At 42.2% G+C, this 21,409-nt stretch overlaps 1 protein-coding gene across 4 annotated transcripts in view; it reads right to left on the reverse strand.

Moving 5' to 3' along the window:
- LOC143341014 (uncharacterized) overlaps window positions 1-20,336 on the reverse strand; it is a 47,357-nt gene extending 27,021 nt beyond the window's left edge. The window contains exons 1-2 of one of the 4 annotated variants that reach the window (XM_076763517.1): window positions 20,265-20,336; window positions 15,264-15,491 (exon numbers count right to left, since the gene is read on the reverse strand). In XM_076763517.1, coding sequence (XP_076619632.1) covers window positions 15,264-15,402 — 139 coding nt within the window. In that variant the 5' untranslated portion in view covers window positions 15,403-15,491; window positions 20,265-20,336. Of the gene's footprint in view, window positions 1-14,336; window positions 14,481-15,263; window positions 16,510-20,264 lie in introns of those variants that run through there. The other 3 variants (XM_076763516.1, XM_076763518.1, XM_076763515.1) reach the window with 3 other exon arrangements.
- Window positions 20,337-21,409: the final 1,073 nt, after the last annotated feature.

A 21,409-nucleotide genomic window follows, 5' to 3' on the forward strand; every position in this document is an offset into this window, starting at 1 on the left:
TACGCGATTAAGATGCTTCTAATAGTGTCATTTCCCTGTTTTTTTGGTATTCCGTGTCAGCTGCAACACCGAGACCGAGCATCGGTTTCGATGAGTTGTTTCGCAGATGTTGAGAGTGTTGATATCTCAAACGCTGATACGAAGATACGTCCATAGCGCGCGAACGATGACGCAGTGTTGAGAATGTTGGTATCTCAGACATGTGTCAAGAATGTGTCGATGTTGACTAATGTGTGTTGATATCTTGCCTGAATACAGATACAATGGATTCCGTCAACGCGTAAACACATATCGTATCGTTTCATGGCGACGTCAACGTGTTGATGATGCCCACGTTGATAGCGTCAACGCGTAAAAACATACTAACATCTCGTTAGTGTCCACGGACGAAAGACGCGCTGATGGTGTTATTATCTCCGACACGTGCCGGTAGCATGTGTGGTTGATGTCTCAAGGCACGCAAACAACACGTTGACGGTGTGTCTGAAGAAACGACGATAACACGTTGTTGATGTTTTTAACGCGCCCCGTCGACGAACCACGTACGAATTAACTTGTTACCGTTCACGGGATAAATATTCAGTTCCTCGACGCGCACGGATTTGAATTTTTCCTTCGAAAAGACCATTATCCGCGAGCTATTCCTAGCGTGCGATGACAAATCATCGGCTACAAGTTAACAAGTAGGACAACCAACGCGTTACAGACGCGGCGACGACATCCTGTTGGCGTCAACGTCTAAAGACGAGTCGACAGCATAATTACAACTTCTCCAATCATTTTTGAAAGGCAGTCGTTAGACATCGAACGTGTAGAACGACCGAAGATCGATTATTCTTCGGTCCGCTGTCGAGAGCATCGCTGTTTTTAGAATAAAAACTGATTCTGAACCGCGTGTACGCGTCTAATTCAGCGATCGGCGTTTCCCAAGAAGCTACGGTAGAAATTTCAATCGGGAATATACTCGTTCTCGTTCGAAGCTCCGGCACGGAACACAGCCTCTTATCCGCGACACGGAATCGCTATCCAAATACGCTATAAAAACGTATAAACGATAAACCCGAGTGGACGATTCGTTCCCCCGTTGCGTTCGTGTGTCTCGAAAGGAGCGCAATATTCTATCTTTGCTTCTCGCGCTTTCGAGGAGTAAAATATAGACGATAAACGAGTCTCTGGAAAGAAACGAAATAACCTTTCTCGACTCCGGCGCGTATAAAAGTCCGTTCCACGCTATACTTATAGAGAATATCGCCAGGGTTTCTTCTCCGTGGCCGGTTCGATGAAACCAAAGTCGTAAACGCGCCAAGCTTTCTCGCGAGTGTGGACGATCGTTCGTTGTATCGTTGTCGGGTGCTATTCCCATGGGCGAGCGCGTCCCGGGACAAAAAAAAAACCGCGGATCTCGCGTTCTCGAAATCGAGCACTTTCGAACGCTTCGTGGAAATCTCGTAAAACCTTCGAACTACGGTCCATTCGCGGGAACGCATCGGGGGACAATCGATTCGAGCGTGGTCCATTTTTTCCCCTCCCACCCGTCGATCGAAACGATCTCTCTACCGCCTTCGCGAGCAATTCCTCTCCGCTACGGCAGAAATCTCGCGGCGATTGTTTAGCGGTAATTGCCCCGGCGTGGAAACGACCAAGGCAGATACGTTATCGCGATACAGGCAAACGGTGGAAAATGGTAAAAATGGAGGAACAAGGTTGCGCCACACGACACGACCGGCCATCGATTTCCTACGACTATATCTGATTACCCAATAAATTCACCGCGCCGCTTCTAGCTCGCGACTAGCGTTAAATCGGATTCTGCGGGCGCAGAAGTTGTATCGGGAAATGTTGGCGAGGGCTCGCTCGACCGATTGATTACGCTTTATGGGGCTACGTGACTCGCGATTCCGCGATAGATTTAATCGCGACTCCGAAACCGAACGACCGCAATGTCCCGCGTGATCTGAAAGTACTGTCGTGTCGCCGTGGAAACGAACTTCGCGGAAAAAGCACTACGAACTGTTCCTCGGAACAAGCACACCAGGATATCGAGACACTTTTGAGACAATTCCCATCCAAGTGCATCCAAAATTTAATTACAAAGTTAAATAGTCGAAGAAAATATTAATTATTTGGGACCTAGAATGTAGAAGATATCTCGAGATAAATTTTTATAAAAAAATAGATTGAAGAATATTTGAAAATTGCACGTCGCTTCGTTGGATAATATCGAGCGTAGTCGAGGCTCGGAGGATCGATTCGCGAGGCACTTTTGAGACAATTCCCATCGAAGTCTATCCAAAATTTAATTACAAAGTTAAATAGTCGAAGAAAATATTAATTACTTGGGACCTAGAATGTAGAAGATATGTCGAGAGATAAATTTTTATAAAAAAATAGATTGAAGAATATTTGAAAATTGCACGTCGCTTGGGTGGATAATATCGAGCGTAGTCGAGGCTCGGAGGATCGATTCGCGAGGCACTTTTGAGACAATTCCCATCGAAGTCCATCCAAAATTTAATTACCAAGTTAAATAGTCGAAGAAAATATTAATTATTTGGGACCTAGAATGTAGAAGATATCTCGAGATAAATTTTTATAAAAAAATAGATTGAAGAATATTTGAAAATTGCACGTCGCTTCGTTGGATAATATCGAGCGTAGTCGATTCTCGGAGGATCGATTCGCGAGACACTTTTGAGACAATTCCCATCGAAGTCCATCCAAAATTTAATTACAAAGTTAAATAGTCGAAGAAAATATTAATTATTTGAGACCTAGAATGTAGAAGATATCTCGAGAGATAAATTTTTATAAAAAAAATAGATTGAAGAATATTTGAAAATTGCACGTCGCTTCGTTGGTTAATATCGAGCGTAGTCGAGGCTCGGAGGATCGATTCGCGAGGCACTTTTGAGACAATTCCCATCGAAGTCCATCCAAAATTTAATTACAAAGTTAAATAGTCGAAGAAAATATTAATTATTTGAGACCTAGAATGTAGAAGATATCTCGAGATAAATTTTTATAAAAAAATAGATTGAAGAATATTTGAAAATTGCGCGTCGCTTCGTTGGATAATATCAAGCGTAGTCGAGGCTCGGAGGATCGATTCGCGAGGCACTTTTGAGACAATTCCCATCGAAGTCCATCCAAAATTTAATTACAAAGTTAAATAGTCGAAGAAAATATTAATTATTTGGGACCTAGAATGTAGAAGATATCTCGAGATAAATTTTTATAAAAAAATAGATTGAAGAATATTTGAAAATTGCACGTCGCTTCGTTGGATAATATCGAGCGTAGTCGAGGCTCGGAGGATCGATTCGCGGCGCTGAAATCCTGTCCGGGGCAACTCATCCGACGGCTCTATTTACATCGAGCGACAGGGCGATGCACGGCTTCCGTTGGCGGCGTAATCGCGTAGAAACTACACATCGCTGATTACATCGTTAGCCGACGGGCTGCTCGTTGCGTTTTACAAGGCAAGTCGGTCATATCTCGCCACCGTTATTCGACGATTATAATTACGAGCGCGTTGCGCGCCTCCGTCGAGCTCCTTTTCCTCTCTTTCCGTTGCCACAGGACCGCGACTAATGATCGAGAACACAGAACGGAAATCGATTCCTCGAAGCTGACCGCGGCACCAGCCTTTCTCGAACGCTATGCGATAGGGAACTTCAACCACCGATTTTCATACAATTTTACAAAATCTCTTTCACCTGTATAGTCGTGACATCGATAAAATTACTTGAAAATATTTTCTTTGCAATGATTTTAAGAAATATTCAACGACAATCTACAGGGTGTTTGGCTAGCACTGGGAAAAATTTTAATAGGAGATTCTAGAGGCCAAAATAAGACGAATTGATCGAAGCTTCGTTAAAAAGTTAGTCAAAAATTAAATTATAAAAATTTCAAATCGTTCTGGAAAAATTATTTTTGTTTGCAGGGGTTAATTACAATCATTTTTGGTGAATATACATACCCCCGAAATCCTACTCAGTTTCGAGAAAAAAATTCCTTACCGAAAATACAATGTCTGACCATGAATGATGAATCCCCTGAAATTCGACTAAATTGAAAAGTTTCAAATCGTTCTAAAAAAATTATTTATAGCTAGAGGGGTCGATTACAATCATTTTTGGTCATTACACATACCCCCGAAATCCTACTCAGTTTCGAGAAAAAAATTCATGAAGATGGACAAATTTTTCGACAAAATTAAAAAATTTCGAATCGTTCTAAAAAAATTATTTTCGTTTGCATGAGTCAATTGCAATCATTTTTGGTGAATACACATACCCCAAAATCTTACGTACTTTGGAGAAAAAAATTCTTTACCTGGAGAGGATCTGATAGAAGTAGCCCAAGAGCAATGGTTGATAAAGTTGCTTCTCCAACATATAAATATTATTTTACCTTCGATAAAAGTATTAAATATTCACCGTTAATATGCTCGAGTCAAACGATAAGGAGCACGATCTCGAAAGCGAACGTCTTCGCGAAATTTTCTCGGAAGTTTGCGGAGATCATTTTTCTTGGGTTCTCGATCGAACGCATTATGCAACTCCGAGTCAAGCTATCTTCATCCAAGCTAATAATCGAACGGAGCGGAAATCGATTCCTCGAAGCTGGCCGCGGCTCGATTCCGAGGAAAGCCAACGATCGGAACACGTGCGCCACGCAACGAGTTTTCGCGGCGCGCGAATTTTCAAAGACCCCGCCGCGTTATTTTCGGAGCCACGCGATTATCGCCCCATTTTCTTACGGTCTTTCCCGCGACCGTTCGTTGCTATTTTTCGACCCTCGTCGAGAATTATCGAAACATTTTGCAAAGGGAACGGAGACGGAAACAAAGAGCTGATTTTACGAACTCGAGAACGCGAATGGTACAGTTTCGTTCCTTTCAGTGTCTGATTAACTTAATTTCTGTCTAATTAAATCATTTCGAATAGTAATGGGGAGAATTGGCGAATATTTTCGAAGAAGTCAGGAATAATTTGAGAAGCTTATATTTTTCGAATCCACGGACGATTTTCATGATTTTCTTGGGTGAACTCGAATCGCGTTTCGGTTCGAAGCGCCTCGCGAAGACGATCCGTGCTCGAGGCTTCACGCTCGATAAAATCCCCGATGACGAGCCGCGATAAACGAACACCGGAGCCGTGGTAATCAAAGGAAAGGGTGGCGCGGATAAGATCTGCCGAAAATTTCACGTACGACCGCGGACGCGTGTCCGTAGCTAGGAAAGAATGAGCTCGCGGGAGCGTGAAAATGTCCTATCGAGCCCCTCGGTGCTATCAAGAGGCTCGCTGCAGACTTTGAAAGTATAATGACTGAGAAATTACGAGTCAGTGTCGGTACGACGATTAACACCTAACCCTAACGCTTTGTACAAAGACGCGATTTACATTCTGACACTATCACGTTGATGCTAGCAGAGGCGTAATTAATTTTTTACAGTCGCGAATTAATTCTCGCTCGATGCAATCGTTTACACCGAAAGGGATGTAAATTTAAGATTGAAACTAATATAATATACCTATGTTTGTTCGTTTCGATTTTGCAAGTCGCTAGTATTCAAATTAACAAGAGTTTTATCGTATGATTTTAATTTTGACTTGACGAACAACGAGCGAACACTTGATAATCTTTTACTCGTTATCCGAAATCACCATCCAGATAAGGAGCTGCATTTAGCACGGCGGAATCATGCTACAGATCGTACAACAACCCCAGATGCTTGGCAATTATCGTTCGAACAGTTGCATCGACGATAATTGTACAAATCGTTGCATCTGCGCACCGGCGCGAACGTATTTCGTACGTAACGAAGGGTATGCGCGTACTAATGGGCACATACAGTGTAAATAAATAAAATGTTCGACGCGGACGCGCCGAGTGCACTCGTTTCGACGAATACTTAACGACTCGGGGTAGGTCGAGCCAGTTCCAAAATCCGGGGAAAGTATGCGAATCTTACGGCCGGCGCAATTAGTGTTTTAATTAAAAACGGCGCGGACCGCTGATAAGAATCTACTCGTCGAGAAAACGTTAATTGGCCGGAACTGCGAACAACCAAGCAAAATCGAGAGGAATTCGCGACGTTCAAGGTATCGTTTATGCCCACTTCATGGAAAATGATTCGAATCTTTTTTTTTGAAATTTATTTATTTCAGAATATGTTTCGTCATAAATATGAAAGACTGTTCACAAAGTTACTTTGCTCCGAAAACGTAGGCTTCGAATTTTTCATAATTTTAATTACAGTGGCCGTAAGATCAGTGGAAGAATGGAGCTTCTTTGTTTTCTGTTTGCGCAATTTTACAACTTTAAGTTGAAAGCAGGTCGAAGGTGAGCAGGAAAATTCGATAAGTTCGGAGGATGGGATAGATAAGAAAGGTATTCTACTGGAGATTCGGTTGTGTCTCCTTGCAGGGAGATAAAGTGCGGCTCGTCCACGATGATAACGTACCGAGGAGAGGGGATCGGAGACAAGGAGAGGAGAGTACAGATTCGATGAATATTTTAAGAACTCCAACAATGCTTATCTTCGAATGAAATGGATGGAGACCGTAGGACTGGACAATCGACAATGACGAATTCCTTTCAATATTTCATCAGCTTCATAAACTTCGCTGGTAGTTCGTCTTCCCATCTACCGAGAGGACAGTGACTAGGCGAATTCAAAGCTGAACTGATCGCGTAGAAGATCGGGAAATTCGGAGAATTCGGAAATTCATTCTCGAACTTTTAGTCACCGGTGACATTGGTATAGCTCGAGTTAATGATTCTTAGACTTTGTTCGAGGTAGAGCCTTGTCATCAGAAGACACCTAATGGTTGAACTATAGGCATGAACTCGTAATAACTCTCCGAAAATGGCTAACTAATTGCAAGTGGAATTAACGTTCTCGCGTATACAATTCATAGATCTGGATTTTCCACGAGTCCAATTATTACTGTCTCAGGAAATTTATCCCATTAACATTATACTAAAAGTATATTAAGAGATGAAATATAGAGACATTTTTCTAAAAATACTTGATTTCTGATATTTGATATTTTAGATCAACATGTGTGAATCGAGAGCGATGCAGAAACGCAAATCTGGCTCCAATAATTGCGACGCACGTCTACTCGGAATCGTTCGTCACCGAAATTCGGTGCATCGATACGTAACCGAGGCTCCGTAACAAAGTAACATAATACGAAGTTCAATGTCGTAGGGCTATCGTTTCACTTACGATACCCGATCTCTGGGATACCGAGAAATTAAATGCCTCCGGTTAGAGCGCGATCGAGACCAGAGTTCGACTTTTATCGACTCGGTGTCGTGGGAAGAAGAGCAAAACAAGTACCATACCAGAGATAATGAAAATTTCTAATTTTATTCTGAATGCAATAGAGTACGATTTAGAATTCAGCACAAGTAGAAACAGTGGGTCATAGACTTCAGAATTCTAAATTTCAATGTAAGTTGAAAATTAATGCATTAGACTCTTTCTATCGTACATTGAGAATTATTATAGTTTCTATGGCCATGGTAAATCATTCTTAAAAGTACCATACCAGAGATAATGAAAATTTCTAGTTTTATTGTGAATGCAATAGAGTACAATTTAGAATTTAGCACAAGTAGAAACAGTGGGCCATAGACAGTCTCAAAGAATTCTAAATTTCAATATAAGTTGAAAATTAATGCGTTAGACTCTTTCTATCGTACACTAAGAATTATTATAGTTTCTATGACCATGGTAAATCATTCCTAAAAGTATCATACCAGAAATAATGAAAATTTCTAGTTTTATTCTGAATGCAATAGAGTACGATTTAGAATTCAGCACAAGTAGAAACAGTGAGTCATAGACTTCAGAATTCTAAATTTCAATGTAAGTTGAAAATTAATGCATTAGACTCTTTCTATCGTACATTGAGAATTATTATAGTTTCTATGACCATGGTAAATCATTCCTAAAAGTATCATACCAGAGATAATGAAAATTTCTAGTTTTATTGTGAATGCAATAGAGTATAATTTAGAATTCAGCACAAGTAGAAACAGTGGGCCATAGACAGTCTCCAGGAATTCTAAATTTCAATGTAATTGGATAATTAATGCATTAGACTCTTTCTATCGTACATTGAGAATTATTATAGTTTCTATGACCATGGTAAATCATTCTTAAAATTACCATACCAGAGATAATGAAAATTTCTAGTTTTATTGTGAATGCAATAGAGTACAATTTAGAATTTAGCACAAGTAGAAACAGTGGGCCATAGACAGACTCCAGGAATTCTAAATTTCAACGTAAGTTGATAATTAATGCATTAGACTCTTTCTATCGTACATTGAGAATTATTATACATAGTTTCTATGACCATTGTATATCGTATATTGTACAATGTAGTATTTAGCACAAGTAGAAACAGTGGGCCATAGACAGACTCCAGGAATTCTAAATTTCAATGTAAGTTGATAATTAATGCGTTAGGCTCTTTCTATCGTACACTAAGAATTATTATAGTTTCTATGACCATGGTAAATCATTCCTAAAAGTATCATACCAGAAATAATGAAAATTTCTAGTTTTATTGTGAATGCAATAGAGTACAATATAGAATTCAGCACAAGTAGAAACAGTGGGCCATAGACAGACTCCAAGAATTCTAATTTTCAATGTAAGTTAATAATTAATGCACTAGACTCTTTCTATCATACACTAAGAATTATAATAGTTTCTATGACCATGGTAAATCATTCCTAAAAGTATCATACCAGAGATAATGAAAATTTCTAATTTTATTCTGAATGCAATAGAGTACAATTTAGAATTCAGCACAAGTAGAAACAGTGGGCCATAAACAGACTCCAGGAATTCTAATTTTCAATGTAATTTGAAAATTAATGCATTAGACTCTTTCTATTGTACATTGAGAATTATTATACATAGTTTCTATGACTATTGTATATCGTATATTGTACAATGTAGTATTCAACACAAGTAGAAACAGTGGGCCATAGACAGACTCTAGGAATTCTAATTTTCAATATACGTTGAAAATTAATGCATTAGGCTCTTTCTATCGTACACTAAGAATTATTATAGTTTCTATGACCATGGTAAATCATTCCTAAAATTACCATACCAGAGATGAAAATTTCTAGTTTTATTGTGAATGCAATAGAGTATAATTTAGAATTCAGCACAAGTAGAAACAGTGGGCCATAGACAGACTCCAGGAATTCTAAATTTCAATATAACTTGATAATTAATGCATTAGGCTCTTTCTATCGTACACTAAGAATTATTATAGTTTCTATGACCATGGTAAATCATTCTTAAAAGTACCATACCAGAGATAATGAAAATTTCTAGTTTTATTGTGAATGCAATAGAGTATAATTTAGAATTTAGCACAAGTAGAAACAGTGGACCATAGACAGACTCCAGGAATTCTAATTTTCAATGTAATTTGAAAATTAATGCATTAGACTCTTTCTATCGTACATTGAGAATTATTATAGTTTCTATGACCATGGTAAATCATTTCTAAAAGTATCATACCAGAAATAATGAAAATTTCTAGTTTTATTGTGAATGCAATAGAGTATAATTTAGAATTCAGCACAAGTAGAAACAGTGGGCCATAGACAGACTCCAGGAATTCTAATTTTCAATGTAATTTGAAAATTAATGCATTAGACTCTTTCTATCGTACATTGAGAATTATTATACATAATTTCTATGACCATTGTATATCGTATATTGTACAATGTAGTATTCAACACAAGTAGAAACAGTGGGCCATAGACAGACTCTAGGAATTCTAATTTTCAATATAACTTGATAATTAATGCATTAGGCTCTTTCTATCGTACACTAAGAATTATTATAGTTTCTATGACCATGGTAAATCATTTCTAAAAGTATCATACCAGAGATAATGAAAATTTCTAATTTTATTCTGAATGCAATAAAGTACAATTTAGAATTCAGCACAAGTAGAAACAGTGGCTCATAGACAGACTCCAGGAATTCTAATTTTCAATATAACTTGATAATTAATGCGTTAGGCTCTTTCTATCGTACACTAAGAATTATTATAGTTTCTATGACCATGGTAAATCATTCCTAAAAGTATCATACCAGAGATAATGAAAATTTCTAGTTCTATTGTGAATGCAATGGAGTACAATTTAGAATTCAGCACAAGTAGAAACAGTGGACCATAGACAGACTCCAGGAATTCTAATTTTCAATATAACTTGATAATTAATGCGTTAGGCTCTTTCTATCGTACATTAAGAATTATCGTGGTTTCCATGACGTCGAGGAAAAGTGATGAAAAAGGAGGACGCGTAGGAAGGCGAGAAAAAAGGAGCCGCCGTTATCGGACGGCGCGCGTAATCGTTATTACCGTGGTCGCGTTTACGCGAACACGATGACGAGGGGGAAGTTTTCTGCAAATGTCACGGGAGAAGTCTCGAACGGGGCTGGCCACAGCTGTTTCTATAAATAACCACCCCCGATTCGATGCAACAGCACGCGAGCGCGCGCCAGATTCTGTATCTTCTCTCGCGAAACCCGCGGCTCACGGGCGAACTATGGTTATTGACCCTCACACACGCGCCGCCCGCTAACTATTTCCGTTCGAGAAAATAATGAACCGCGGATCTCGGCTCGTAATTTAACTTCGTAATGAGGATTCTCCGCGAGTCTCCGTCCGCTTCTTTGATTTATGACACCCGACGTCGGAACTCCGCGCGACCACGGTTTATTGCGCGGGTCGATCGGTCGTCCCGTGATTTCCTTCCTTCGACCGATCTTCAAACGCCATCAGTCGATGACCATTGGGGTCAAAGGTAACAAAAAAAAAGTCAACAAGTTACTAACAAGCTTCGTTTGAAAGGAGATTGATAATGCATGGGATCGTATGAAATAGTCTTCGAGTTTGACGCTGGCCAAAATGGAGCATTTTAGTAAGTTTTTATTCTTGTAGGAATTGGTTTCTTTTTAATATGATGCACGTTTGTTTGCGACAGTGTAGAGGTGTTTGTGCGACGGAAAAATATGTTTTGGAGTACGTTTGACGTTTGTGAGACAATTGTGTACAGTAGGAAAGTGTAAATTGTAGCTAGGGCCGAAATGTGTTTGACAGTCGTGTCCCAAGGGATAGGTGGCGGCGAGTAAACAGCAAAATACTTCGCAGACTATTGCGTCACTCCGAAACAACAGCAGCGCGACGACCGGATGCAATTTGCGGTTTCGTTCGGGACACTTCCACGCGCGCTTCGGCGAGATCAAAGGCTCGTTAGCAACCGTATTGCCGTAAAACGGCGGCAAAATGGATACGGAGCGTTATCGGGGTTTCCTCTCGGTTGATCGAGCGACTGGAGTACGCTGACCTTCGATTAAGAGCGTTTATAGCGGTAATAACATCGATTCGTGCCTGCTCCCGCCTCTGACCCGTGTATTTTATCAATTACTGCTAAACTAATACCAATAAACCGATGTTGTGAATATCATCCTTCGAATCGCGTCGAACATCCCGTCTTCGATGTCTCATACGCTAAATTTCGTAACCTCTTATCAACGAAACACTACCTTCAAATTTATACAAATATATTTTCTAAAAAAAAAAGGAGAAACAATTTTCTAATTTTATATCTCTTTACTATAAATTCATCCATTTCTATTTTAGATCTGTGCAGTCAAAGATAAAAAAAATGATCAACCGTAGATTACCTTTGAAACTGACCAGAGACAAACAAAGAACTTTCCAATTTACTTGCTACTCGCTGGTCACACGTTAGAATCAAGACATTTTTACATTCACGAGGCATTCGTAAAACAAATCTGTTCTTTCTCGTGGCCATGGTATACGCTTGGCGAATTATTCGGAATTAAATCGTACGTGAAGGGGTCGGAGAATCAATTCGTTTGGAAATTGCCGCGCGGAGTGATAAAATGGATTCGAATCGATGGAATCGCTATCGAGGCTAACTGGTTGGACATTGATTTCTGGGGTAAAATTCTACGAGACTGCAAGCGTCGGACGTCGTCTCGGCCACCGAGCAACGGTCGTTACGCACTTTGCGGTTGATACTGCAATCTCTGGACGCGAACCGGACAGGATCGACATCCGAGATTCGGGGAACGGGGCCGTTGCATCGCGTTTTACGGCGCGTTTTACTCCCGGTGTGCCTGACCATCGGTCTTCTCCTCTCTCTGTTCCTCTCGTTCCTCTGCCAGGTCTCTCCTCCTACTCTCCTGTCGATCCGACCGACCGTGCCGTCTCTTTCGCCGTGAAAGAGGCTCGGGCAGCGGTGCAGGGTCATGGCCGGACATCGTCTGCCATACTCTCGACTCCTACACCCACGCTACATCTGTTATACTCGCCCCCCTTTCGCTCGCTGCACCCTCGTAAAGTCGCGTTTCATTATGCGCCCGAATATAAGTTACCGCAATTTACGCCTCTCGCAACTTTGCCTCCCTTCCCACCCTCCCTACGCGTCTATTTTCCAGCACAATACCTAAACCAAAGTCCGATCGTTTCTCGTTCGCGGATTTACAGGTGGAAACGAGCTAACTTCCGAGATAAATTTTATTCCTACAATTTACTATTTACATTCACGATTTGAGATTTTAAATTTAGGTAAAACTAGATTTTTAGGTAATCGAGATTAACATTTATGTAAGAGGACCCGATATAAGGGTGAAAACGTTTGTTCGAAGAAACGAATTATGTTTGGAGTACGTGTCGCAGTGGCAGATAAAGCTCGCTGCGATAAGAGTCACTGATATATCGGCTATCAGAAATAATCAGTACATTATTATTATACAGTACAAATACTACAGTAGTGCTGTAGAAAATGCTATTTATAATTTCTTTTCTTTTAACGTAAATACATATAAATATTATCCATTACTTACTGGTAGAAGAATCGTGGATTTGTAGTTGGGTTACTAGCTGTTTGAAATTCGAGTTTCAGTTAGTCATTTTTACGAGTCGTTCAGACCTGACCATATTGTGCGAGTACAGTGATATATTCACGCATGCATCGACATATATATTAATATATTTTACACTGTACATTTGAAATTTAACCGTATCAAAGAAGTTATCAGGTGGCGAAACTCTGCTAGAAATTAAGCATCATCGTCAAGGCATTAAAAGCTTACGTTACAACTATTCATGCAGTTACAAAGTTCTACTACGAAAGTTCGACAAGCAAGTTAGTAGGGAAAGAAAGTTAGACGCCAATGATTCAAGCACCACTTCGAAATCACACGAAACGGTAGTCGAAATTAATTCGTCGAGTGTTTCTCGCGTCGAGGCGAGATGCGTGGTCACGATGACTCGAATTCGCGAAAAAAGGAGTCGGAACATCTCGCAAGATCGAATGGACCGACATTTTTCGACGGTGATTCACGGGGACGATGACCGTCGTCCAGCGTATCGAAATTTTCGACAAAAATTGTGCAACCGACGCGTGTCAACGACCTCCGCGATTGTCGATCTTACTCGACTCAACTTTATACCTTATTACACCATATACAATCTGAACAAGCATAAACTTTTATATCAAACAAAACCCTCTACACTTAATCTCTAAACTTCCATTATACGGACATTTGCTTTAAAAATTAATTACGAATCAAGAAATAAGCAAATTCTGTCACATCGAATAAAATAAAGAATAGGGTGTTTTAATGCTCGTTCACACTATATATGCTACAGAATTCGTTTCGAGTACGCGCTTATACCTTTGTACCTTATCGTTTACGCAACATCGTCGAGGTGACTCGTCAGTTTACACGACTTACGGGACTTCTGACGACGAATTCGACGTTTCTCGTGGAAAATACGTTCCCGTAGAGTCTTTCCTCCTCGACGGGGAATCCGGAATTTGAATCCGCGCTTAAAGTGGTCCGCGTTGTTGCGCGCGACAACCACGTGTTGCACTCCTAGTCGATACATACCACACGCCGACGTGCGCGTCCTACTTTGCGCTCGCGTTTCTCGAGTGAAGTGTAAATCAATGGTTCGTGAGATTTTAACGGATCACAGTTTATTCAACAGCTTTCACGGTATATACGTGTTTTACAAGATACCAAAATCGTATGCGAATAGAAAAAGATGAATAAATACATAAATAAATAAATACAGAATAAAAAAAATCAGAGGAACAACACCGACATTTCACCAATGCGCGTGACATTGACGAAATTTACAATCTTTCCGAGCGAAACAGCACAATTTTCACAGAAAAGATGCTGGACAACAAAATCTGCTAACAATCAAGTTACTTTGTCGTTTTAGGATAACTACCAGTTCCGTTGACTACAATTTGGTATTGCCATTCGATGCAACCAGCCCTCCCAACAGAGGCAAAGCAACGTCTCGCGGACGATGTCATCGTTCTCTCATGCAACCGCGGCTAAACGGTCCCTCGTCTCCTGATCACACGTCTTTCTGGAAAGCCGTTGGGACCAATTTCGTGGTAAGAGCGAATCTTCTACCCGAGCGTGAGTGGGAATTGTGGGCAGGGAGAGAAAGAGTGAAAAGTGCGCTCGAATCACGCGACGAACGAACGATCTGCCGATTCCCTCTGCGTACAGCGACGAACAAGTCATTGCACTAACCGATTCTCGGGACAAAATTGCTCGTAGACGGGACACGTCGTTATTTATACGAGAAGCACATTTTCAATTTGTGATTTCAATATTTAAATAGAAGAATAATATCTTCCGAGATCCCGTATAATCTGGTGAAACAATTGGATTTCGTTTGGCCATCTGTCACCTTTTTAAAAAAATACTTTCTTTTTTCGATACTCTACCGTTGAACTGTTTCATACTGTTCAACTTGTATAAATATATTTTTAATATCTAGTGCTTGAGTAATCACTGAAAAATCTTAAAATCATGTTACAGAGTACAGTGTGCAAAATCAAAGCTTGACGAAATCTGCTCCAAAAGAAAGGAGCTTCCAACATTTTCAGCTTTTAAGACGAGCTAGAAACTTGCCATGAAATATATATTTTGTTCTATACTCGAATGGAATATCTCGCGTCTCCGAGAACTTTTCTACCGAAAATCGTTCGGTGCCAACATCTGCGTTCGACGCGCTGTAATTTCGAGCCGACTTACGGGGACATGCAGGTCGTTCATCGCGGGTAGTTCGACAGCCGTGCGATGAGTCGCAGTAAAGCCACGAAACCGGCGAGGACGAGCGTTAAAAAATCGTACAACTCACGATTTCGTGACGGATGTTGGACAGTCCTGCTTCGAAGGACCTGTTGCAGGACGGCGTAGAGATCGAGCATGAGCTGCTCCAGCTGCTGGCTTTGAGCCTCCGCGTCGTTGTCGGTGGGCAGCGAGAACGGGATCGCCATCTCTTGCTCGTAACAGGTGCACCTGACGGTTACTGTTCTTCAACGCCGTTTTGCTTGAGACCTCTTCGTAGCTCGGATCGTATCGGCCACTGCAATCGAACCAATGTCCGTGGATCAAGCACTAACCACTTCAATCGCCCCTCTATCGCACGCACAACGTAGCAACGTCTTTTCGCGTATTTATCGCGAAACAGCGATCGAACGGCGATCGAAGGTGAGTCGAAAAACGGACCTGTCCTCGCTATCGGCGCGTCAACGTCTATATTTTCGTGGCACACACGTGGCCCTCGGGATTCGACGGCGCACGCTCCAATGTTCGTCGCCGCGACTACCAACAAGCTATCGCCGCCGCGTATTTGCCCGTAGAAAACGCACGTGGCCCCGCGAGCAACGCGGCAACTCGACCGAGGATTCGACGACCCCGACGTGTCACAACAAACCGTCGAGATCACCTATCTCCCCGTCTCGAGTCTGTCAATATCGTCTTCTGAAGCGCCTGTAGGGTGGATCCTCGAATGGATCACTTTCCATAGGTGCTGAATACGGAATAAACTGTCCGTTCTCTCTGTCAACGACACGATCGACACGATGCTCGCGTGTATCTCTTCGACCGTGAACACCGATGACAGTTCGATATCGTATCGCGCGACACGGGCACAAAGAGTTCAATGTTCTCGCAGAAAGCACGACACACGATGCACTGGGAGTCTGATTCGCGAATGCGTCAACGACGTTTTCGATCTCTCTCCTCTCGCACGGGGGATTTACACAATAACGAAACTTAGACGCGCAACGAAACAACCAACAAAAACGATCTCTCTACGGGCTCGATTATACCTTTCCCTTTTCCGTTATTCGTCGAATTCGCACGCACACGGTCAACGGGGGTGGTGTAACACGCTGCGTCTCGACTGGACTCTGTCCTCTTTGGCGCGACTGTATCACATGCGCGTGCAAAACGCAAGAGAGAAAGCAAAAGCAACACGAGAACTCTCGACTGAGCTTAGGTAAACGAGAAACACGTCTGTACTCCTCGAGGTCTGGCGTGGTAATGATTCTGTGCTTTCGTTTCGCAGCCACTCGGCCCGCACGTTCTGCCTCGCGGCGGCAACCGACTTCCCCCACCATCGTCAGCCCCGCGCGGCCGGTTCGCCAGGCGGTGGGGGCACGATGCGCGCGCATACGGACTCAAAAGACGCAGGGAAAGGGACGAAAGAAACAGTCATCGGCGGGAGGGGGTGGAAGTAAGGGAGAGGGTGAACGTGCGTGAGCCTCGACGAGACTGTGTATAGTTGCTTGCGCGTGGTCGCGGCGTTGTAAATTTACCGGTTAGGGTCAAGCGGGGTAAAAAGATGGAACCGAAAATCGAAACTTTTTTTAATCGAACGCGATTCGGGGAATCCCTGAACTAGTTCGTTTCCTATGCACTATAGAGAGACCGCGGACACGAGAGTTTTCGTGCTTCGTATTTTTTCTCAATGTTCTTTCGATACGATTCTTTTTTTTTTTTACTCGTTGTGGGGGGGAAAACGCTCGAGGATTTTCTTCTCGAACGCGAAGCACGCTCGTGGGGGCTCGGGCGAATCGTGTAGCATGTAGTAAGATCTCCGGCGAGAGAAAGAGCGAGAGGGAACGCTTGGAAGCGATTCGTGGAGGCGCGTGCGACACGACCGAACGACACCCGAGCGTAACTGCGTAGTTGAAGGAGTTTCGCCGATACGACGTTCCTACGTAGCGGGATATTATCGCGTACGAAAAATCGTCGAGTGTTGCTTCGACTATCTCGTCGGTGGCGCGACGGGGGACGGAGTGAAATTTAGGGGGTGTACGAAGAATATTTTTAAATTCTATCCGGTGGACTGCTCGTCGAATTATTCTATATCCAAATATTCGAACGCTTTGGGGGATTCAAATTCGAATAGTGTGACGTGGACTGTACACACTTTATTTACATTTTTTTGGAGTCGCTGTATTTTCAACGTTCCTCTACCGAAGCTTTCGGATTTAGTGATGGTGATATTTGCAATTTTTATGACAATGAGACACGCGACAAGAACTCGCGTTAATTTAGTCGACGAGAGATGAGCGCAAAAGTACAGACGCGCCGTGGCGTATGAATAAAGGAAAGACGTGACGGTGTTTAATTTCGCGGTAATTCGCGTGGACGCGGACGATATTCATGGGATCGCAATACTTGGCTAACTGACAATTTTTTATGCGGCCAATGAATGGGTAAACAGGCAGAGAAACAAGAATACAATGTGCTCCTACTGCGAGCGCTGATTCACAATGCATACGGTGCACCAGCCCGCTGGCTACTGGTCGTACAATGCAATCACATAAATAAGTATCGGCATATTACTCCGTTCGGGGACAATGGGATCAAAAAGAAAAGATCGGAAAAAGAAGATCGAAAACTCATAAAATGGAATATTTCAGATAGCCGATCATAAATGTTTAGTTTTTTTTTTCTCCTCGCTCCTCTCCCTTCCTGTCTTCGTATTCTTGGTCGAAACCTTTCGCGGTATCGATCTTATCGATAATTTATTGCAACAAACGACTGGCAGATCGCACAAAATAAATCGTCGATCGTTCAATTAACGACCTCGATTCGAAAGACTATTTTTCATCAGAGCCCCCCTTGAACTCTTCTAGCTCCACCACTGCGGTCGTTTATTAAAATTTATTCCATGATTCTTTGTCACTTATAGAATTATACATAAACGCGGAACATTCGATTCCGTACGTACGCTACATTTATTCAAAGTCGCTCCAGGCACATTATCACCGGTGGCAACCGCTTTAAATTTACAATGTCACTTTAAGACGCTTACATCGAACGAATCCTCAAGTACATCGACGTATCAAATATTTCAAATTTCCCTCCAGAACTCGACATGGCGGACTGGCGTGGCAATAAACGCGTTGGCTAATAATATCAACGTTTCCACGATCGTGCGAAACTTTATCGCGCGGGAATTCAGTAATAATCGTCCGGACGACCACCCTCGGCAATTGGACTTGCAAATTGCTCGCAAGACAAAGAGTGCAACGAGTCCGACGGACGCGCGAAATACACGGCGATGACCTAGGTACGATGCACCGATTCGCTCGAAACAACGATCGTCGAGGGCTATATTTGCATTCGCCCGGGAGCAGGTTGACGACATGGCGAGAGGAGAATAGATTAATGGCAGGAACGGAGCCGATAGACATTGTCACTGGATATCAGATGAGAGAGTTAAAGGCCAGGTGAGTCCTCGATGCATCGGGGATGACGTTACAGAGAGATGACATTACCGCCGCGAACGATAGAAACTGGAGTCGACGAGGAGAGATGCTGTCCATCCCGACGGAGAATGGCACATCGATATCGACAGATCGATGCTTAATGTCGGCCAGACCCGCTCGACGAACGTTCGTCCGCGGCAATTTCGCGCGTGCAACAGCCTAGGACAGTGGTGCACAAAGTTCTGACTCAAACTGGCCCACTCGTTCGGGTCGTACGACCCACGAAATATAAATTAAAAACGAGTCGAACGAATGCAGGCGTAGAGATATTTGTTTCTCTCTTGGGTTAATGTAGTATCGAGTGTCCACGAACTTTTTGGCAGAGAAGATAGGCCCCACTGGATGTTTCTGATATACTGGACGATGATCTAATTCAATCCGTCGGCAACTGACGACCGTTGCATAGTACGAATTAATTCAAACCTGAAATTACAAGTTAAATTTTCTCTATAAAATTGAACCATATAAAATCTATTTAAATAGGAGATAGAATTAAATAAATTTACTTTTATGAAGTTATATTTTGGATATGAAAAGGTTAATGTTTTCGTATCAGTTACTTTGAGCGTTGCACGACATTTAGATAGAGGTGTACGTTATTTTACTTTATTTGACCTACTAGCGAGAAGGGTTGTGCACCACTGGCCTAGGCAGATGCACTTGGTGCCGTTAATCAAATTCGTCCGCGTGGACGTAGAAAGATATTAATTGACTGGATACGAAACGTCGATCGCGCGTGCATGCCTCGAACTACTTTTCCGCATCGCGAACCGTCCGTCCGCATGATTTATGGCTCGTGTGCCGATTAGATTTTATTGGGGTCTTAATTAGCTGGTAATGGCGTACCGCGGCTACCGAGCTTTACCTCCGCAAACGTGGCTGCTTTCGTTCCTTTCCATGGCGATTCTCCTGCGTTTTCTCTTTTTATCCCCAGCACTCGAACGACGATCGATACGAACGAGATGGTGCAACGTTGGGCTAATTTTAATCAAAGCAACGATCGACGATCGCGATCACAATCGTTTATCACTCGAAACGAGTTACGATTTTATTAATCCTGTCTGATCGAGAACATCAACGTTCTATACCTGTATCAAACTTAACAGAGAACGAATCATAATTTGAAAACAAATTTTTGGAAATGTATTTTTAAATAGTCAAATTTACCGAAATTGAAATATAAATTTCACTCGATCAATCGTTGGGAGCGGATAGCTTCGATGATCAACAAACATAAATCGTGATTAACTCCGACGACATTTTCAGTCGATTAATTAATTGAGAACTGGTCGATCAATACCCAACTCTGATACGATTATCGTCCAGAAAATGAACGTTATCGACGTTTGAAAAGATCGAAAGGCAAATATAGTTTCTATCCCGACTCTGTGTAAGCGATAAGAATAATCCGCTTTGTCCGACTTCGTTTCTTTCCAACGAAAGCGGGGCTGACTTCTTCCATATACCGTTCGAATACCGTTAAAAATCCGGATCCTTCGCTTAAGCGTAAACAGAATCGAAAAGTTATCAGTACACTTAAGACCCATTGTTCGTATACAGTTCCAACTTACGTGAAATGGTTTCTGTGAGCTAATATATCACCCGAGAGTTTCACGCTCGTATTTGGTTATTCCCGGAGCTATCGAATGCTTACTAACGTCTACCGAATCTCCTCCACTCTTTATACAGAATCTCACATGCTTATCTTATCTCTCAGAAACGCTAAAGTTCAATTTATCAACCGAGAAAAAAAACGTAGATTACTTTATTCATCGATGAAATAATTTTCATAATCGCGATCACGGTAAATAAAAACTCATTTCTATAAATATCCGTTATCTAAGATCTCGCAGGTGACATTAACGATCGAACGATGCAGTCGTCGGTTAGAAAATTGGAGGTTTTTCAAATCACCGTGACGCGAAAGCTCCTCGACGAAATTCGCGCGAACGTTTTTACGTAACTGCCTCGAACGATGATAAACGTAAACGATTCGCGAGTTTAGCGACACGGAAGCACCCGTTGCGACCACCCCCATCGCTCTTCCTCCTTTTTCGCGGGGCCACTTCGTTTTGTTCCGTCGGAAAGCATCGAATCGGTTCCTGGACGGTAGCGGCGAGATTTAAAACCGGTAGCACCGTATGCACGGGACCGGATTGTATATTTTTAGAACGCGCAGCGTCCTCGCGTGGGCGGACACCGCTGGTCACCGGTCCAGGAACCTGCGCCACTTTTCTCTCCAGTATGCACGATGATCCCCCGCTTTGTTGGCGGATCAGACGCGTCGATTTTTCGCCGCTCGAATTTCACGTTAACTCCAAAGTACCAAGCTCGGGTCCGACGGGCTCCAATATTCCCTCTCGCGTTCGCGTTTACGTCGAAACAACCTCGTCTGATCTTTACTTATTTCGTACGTTGATAAACTCTGTGGAAAATCGTTCTAACACAGTGGAGAAATATCTCTGGGGGTTTGTAGGGAAGAAATATTTAAATTATGGAAAATATGTGTGGCACACATGTTATTGATCGATTAGAGTCTATTGGCAATATTTAGATAAAGAAATACGAATTAATTTGTTACATAGTTTGATATTTTTCAATTTTTTAGTATTCTTTAAGGGAAGATAGTGGTTATGGTCGATGCAAAGGTGGGTATAGTATTCTGGGGTGAATCGTGGACGACTCGCGATCGGTGGCGCTCCCAAGCGGGGTGCAA

This window comes from Colletes latitarsis, chromosome 4, assembly GCF_051014445.1.
Source record: "Colletes latitarsis isolate SP2378_abdomen chromosome 4, iyColLati1, whole genome shotgun sequence".
Classification (NCBI taxonomy): Eukaryota; Metazoa; Arthropoda; class Insecta; order Hymenoptera; family Colletidae; genus Colletes; species Colletes latitarsis.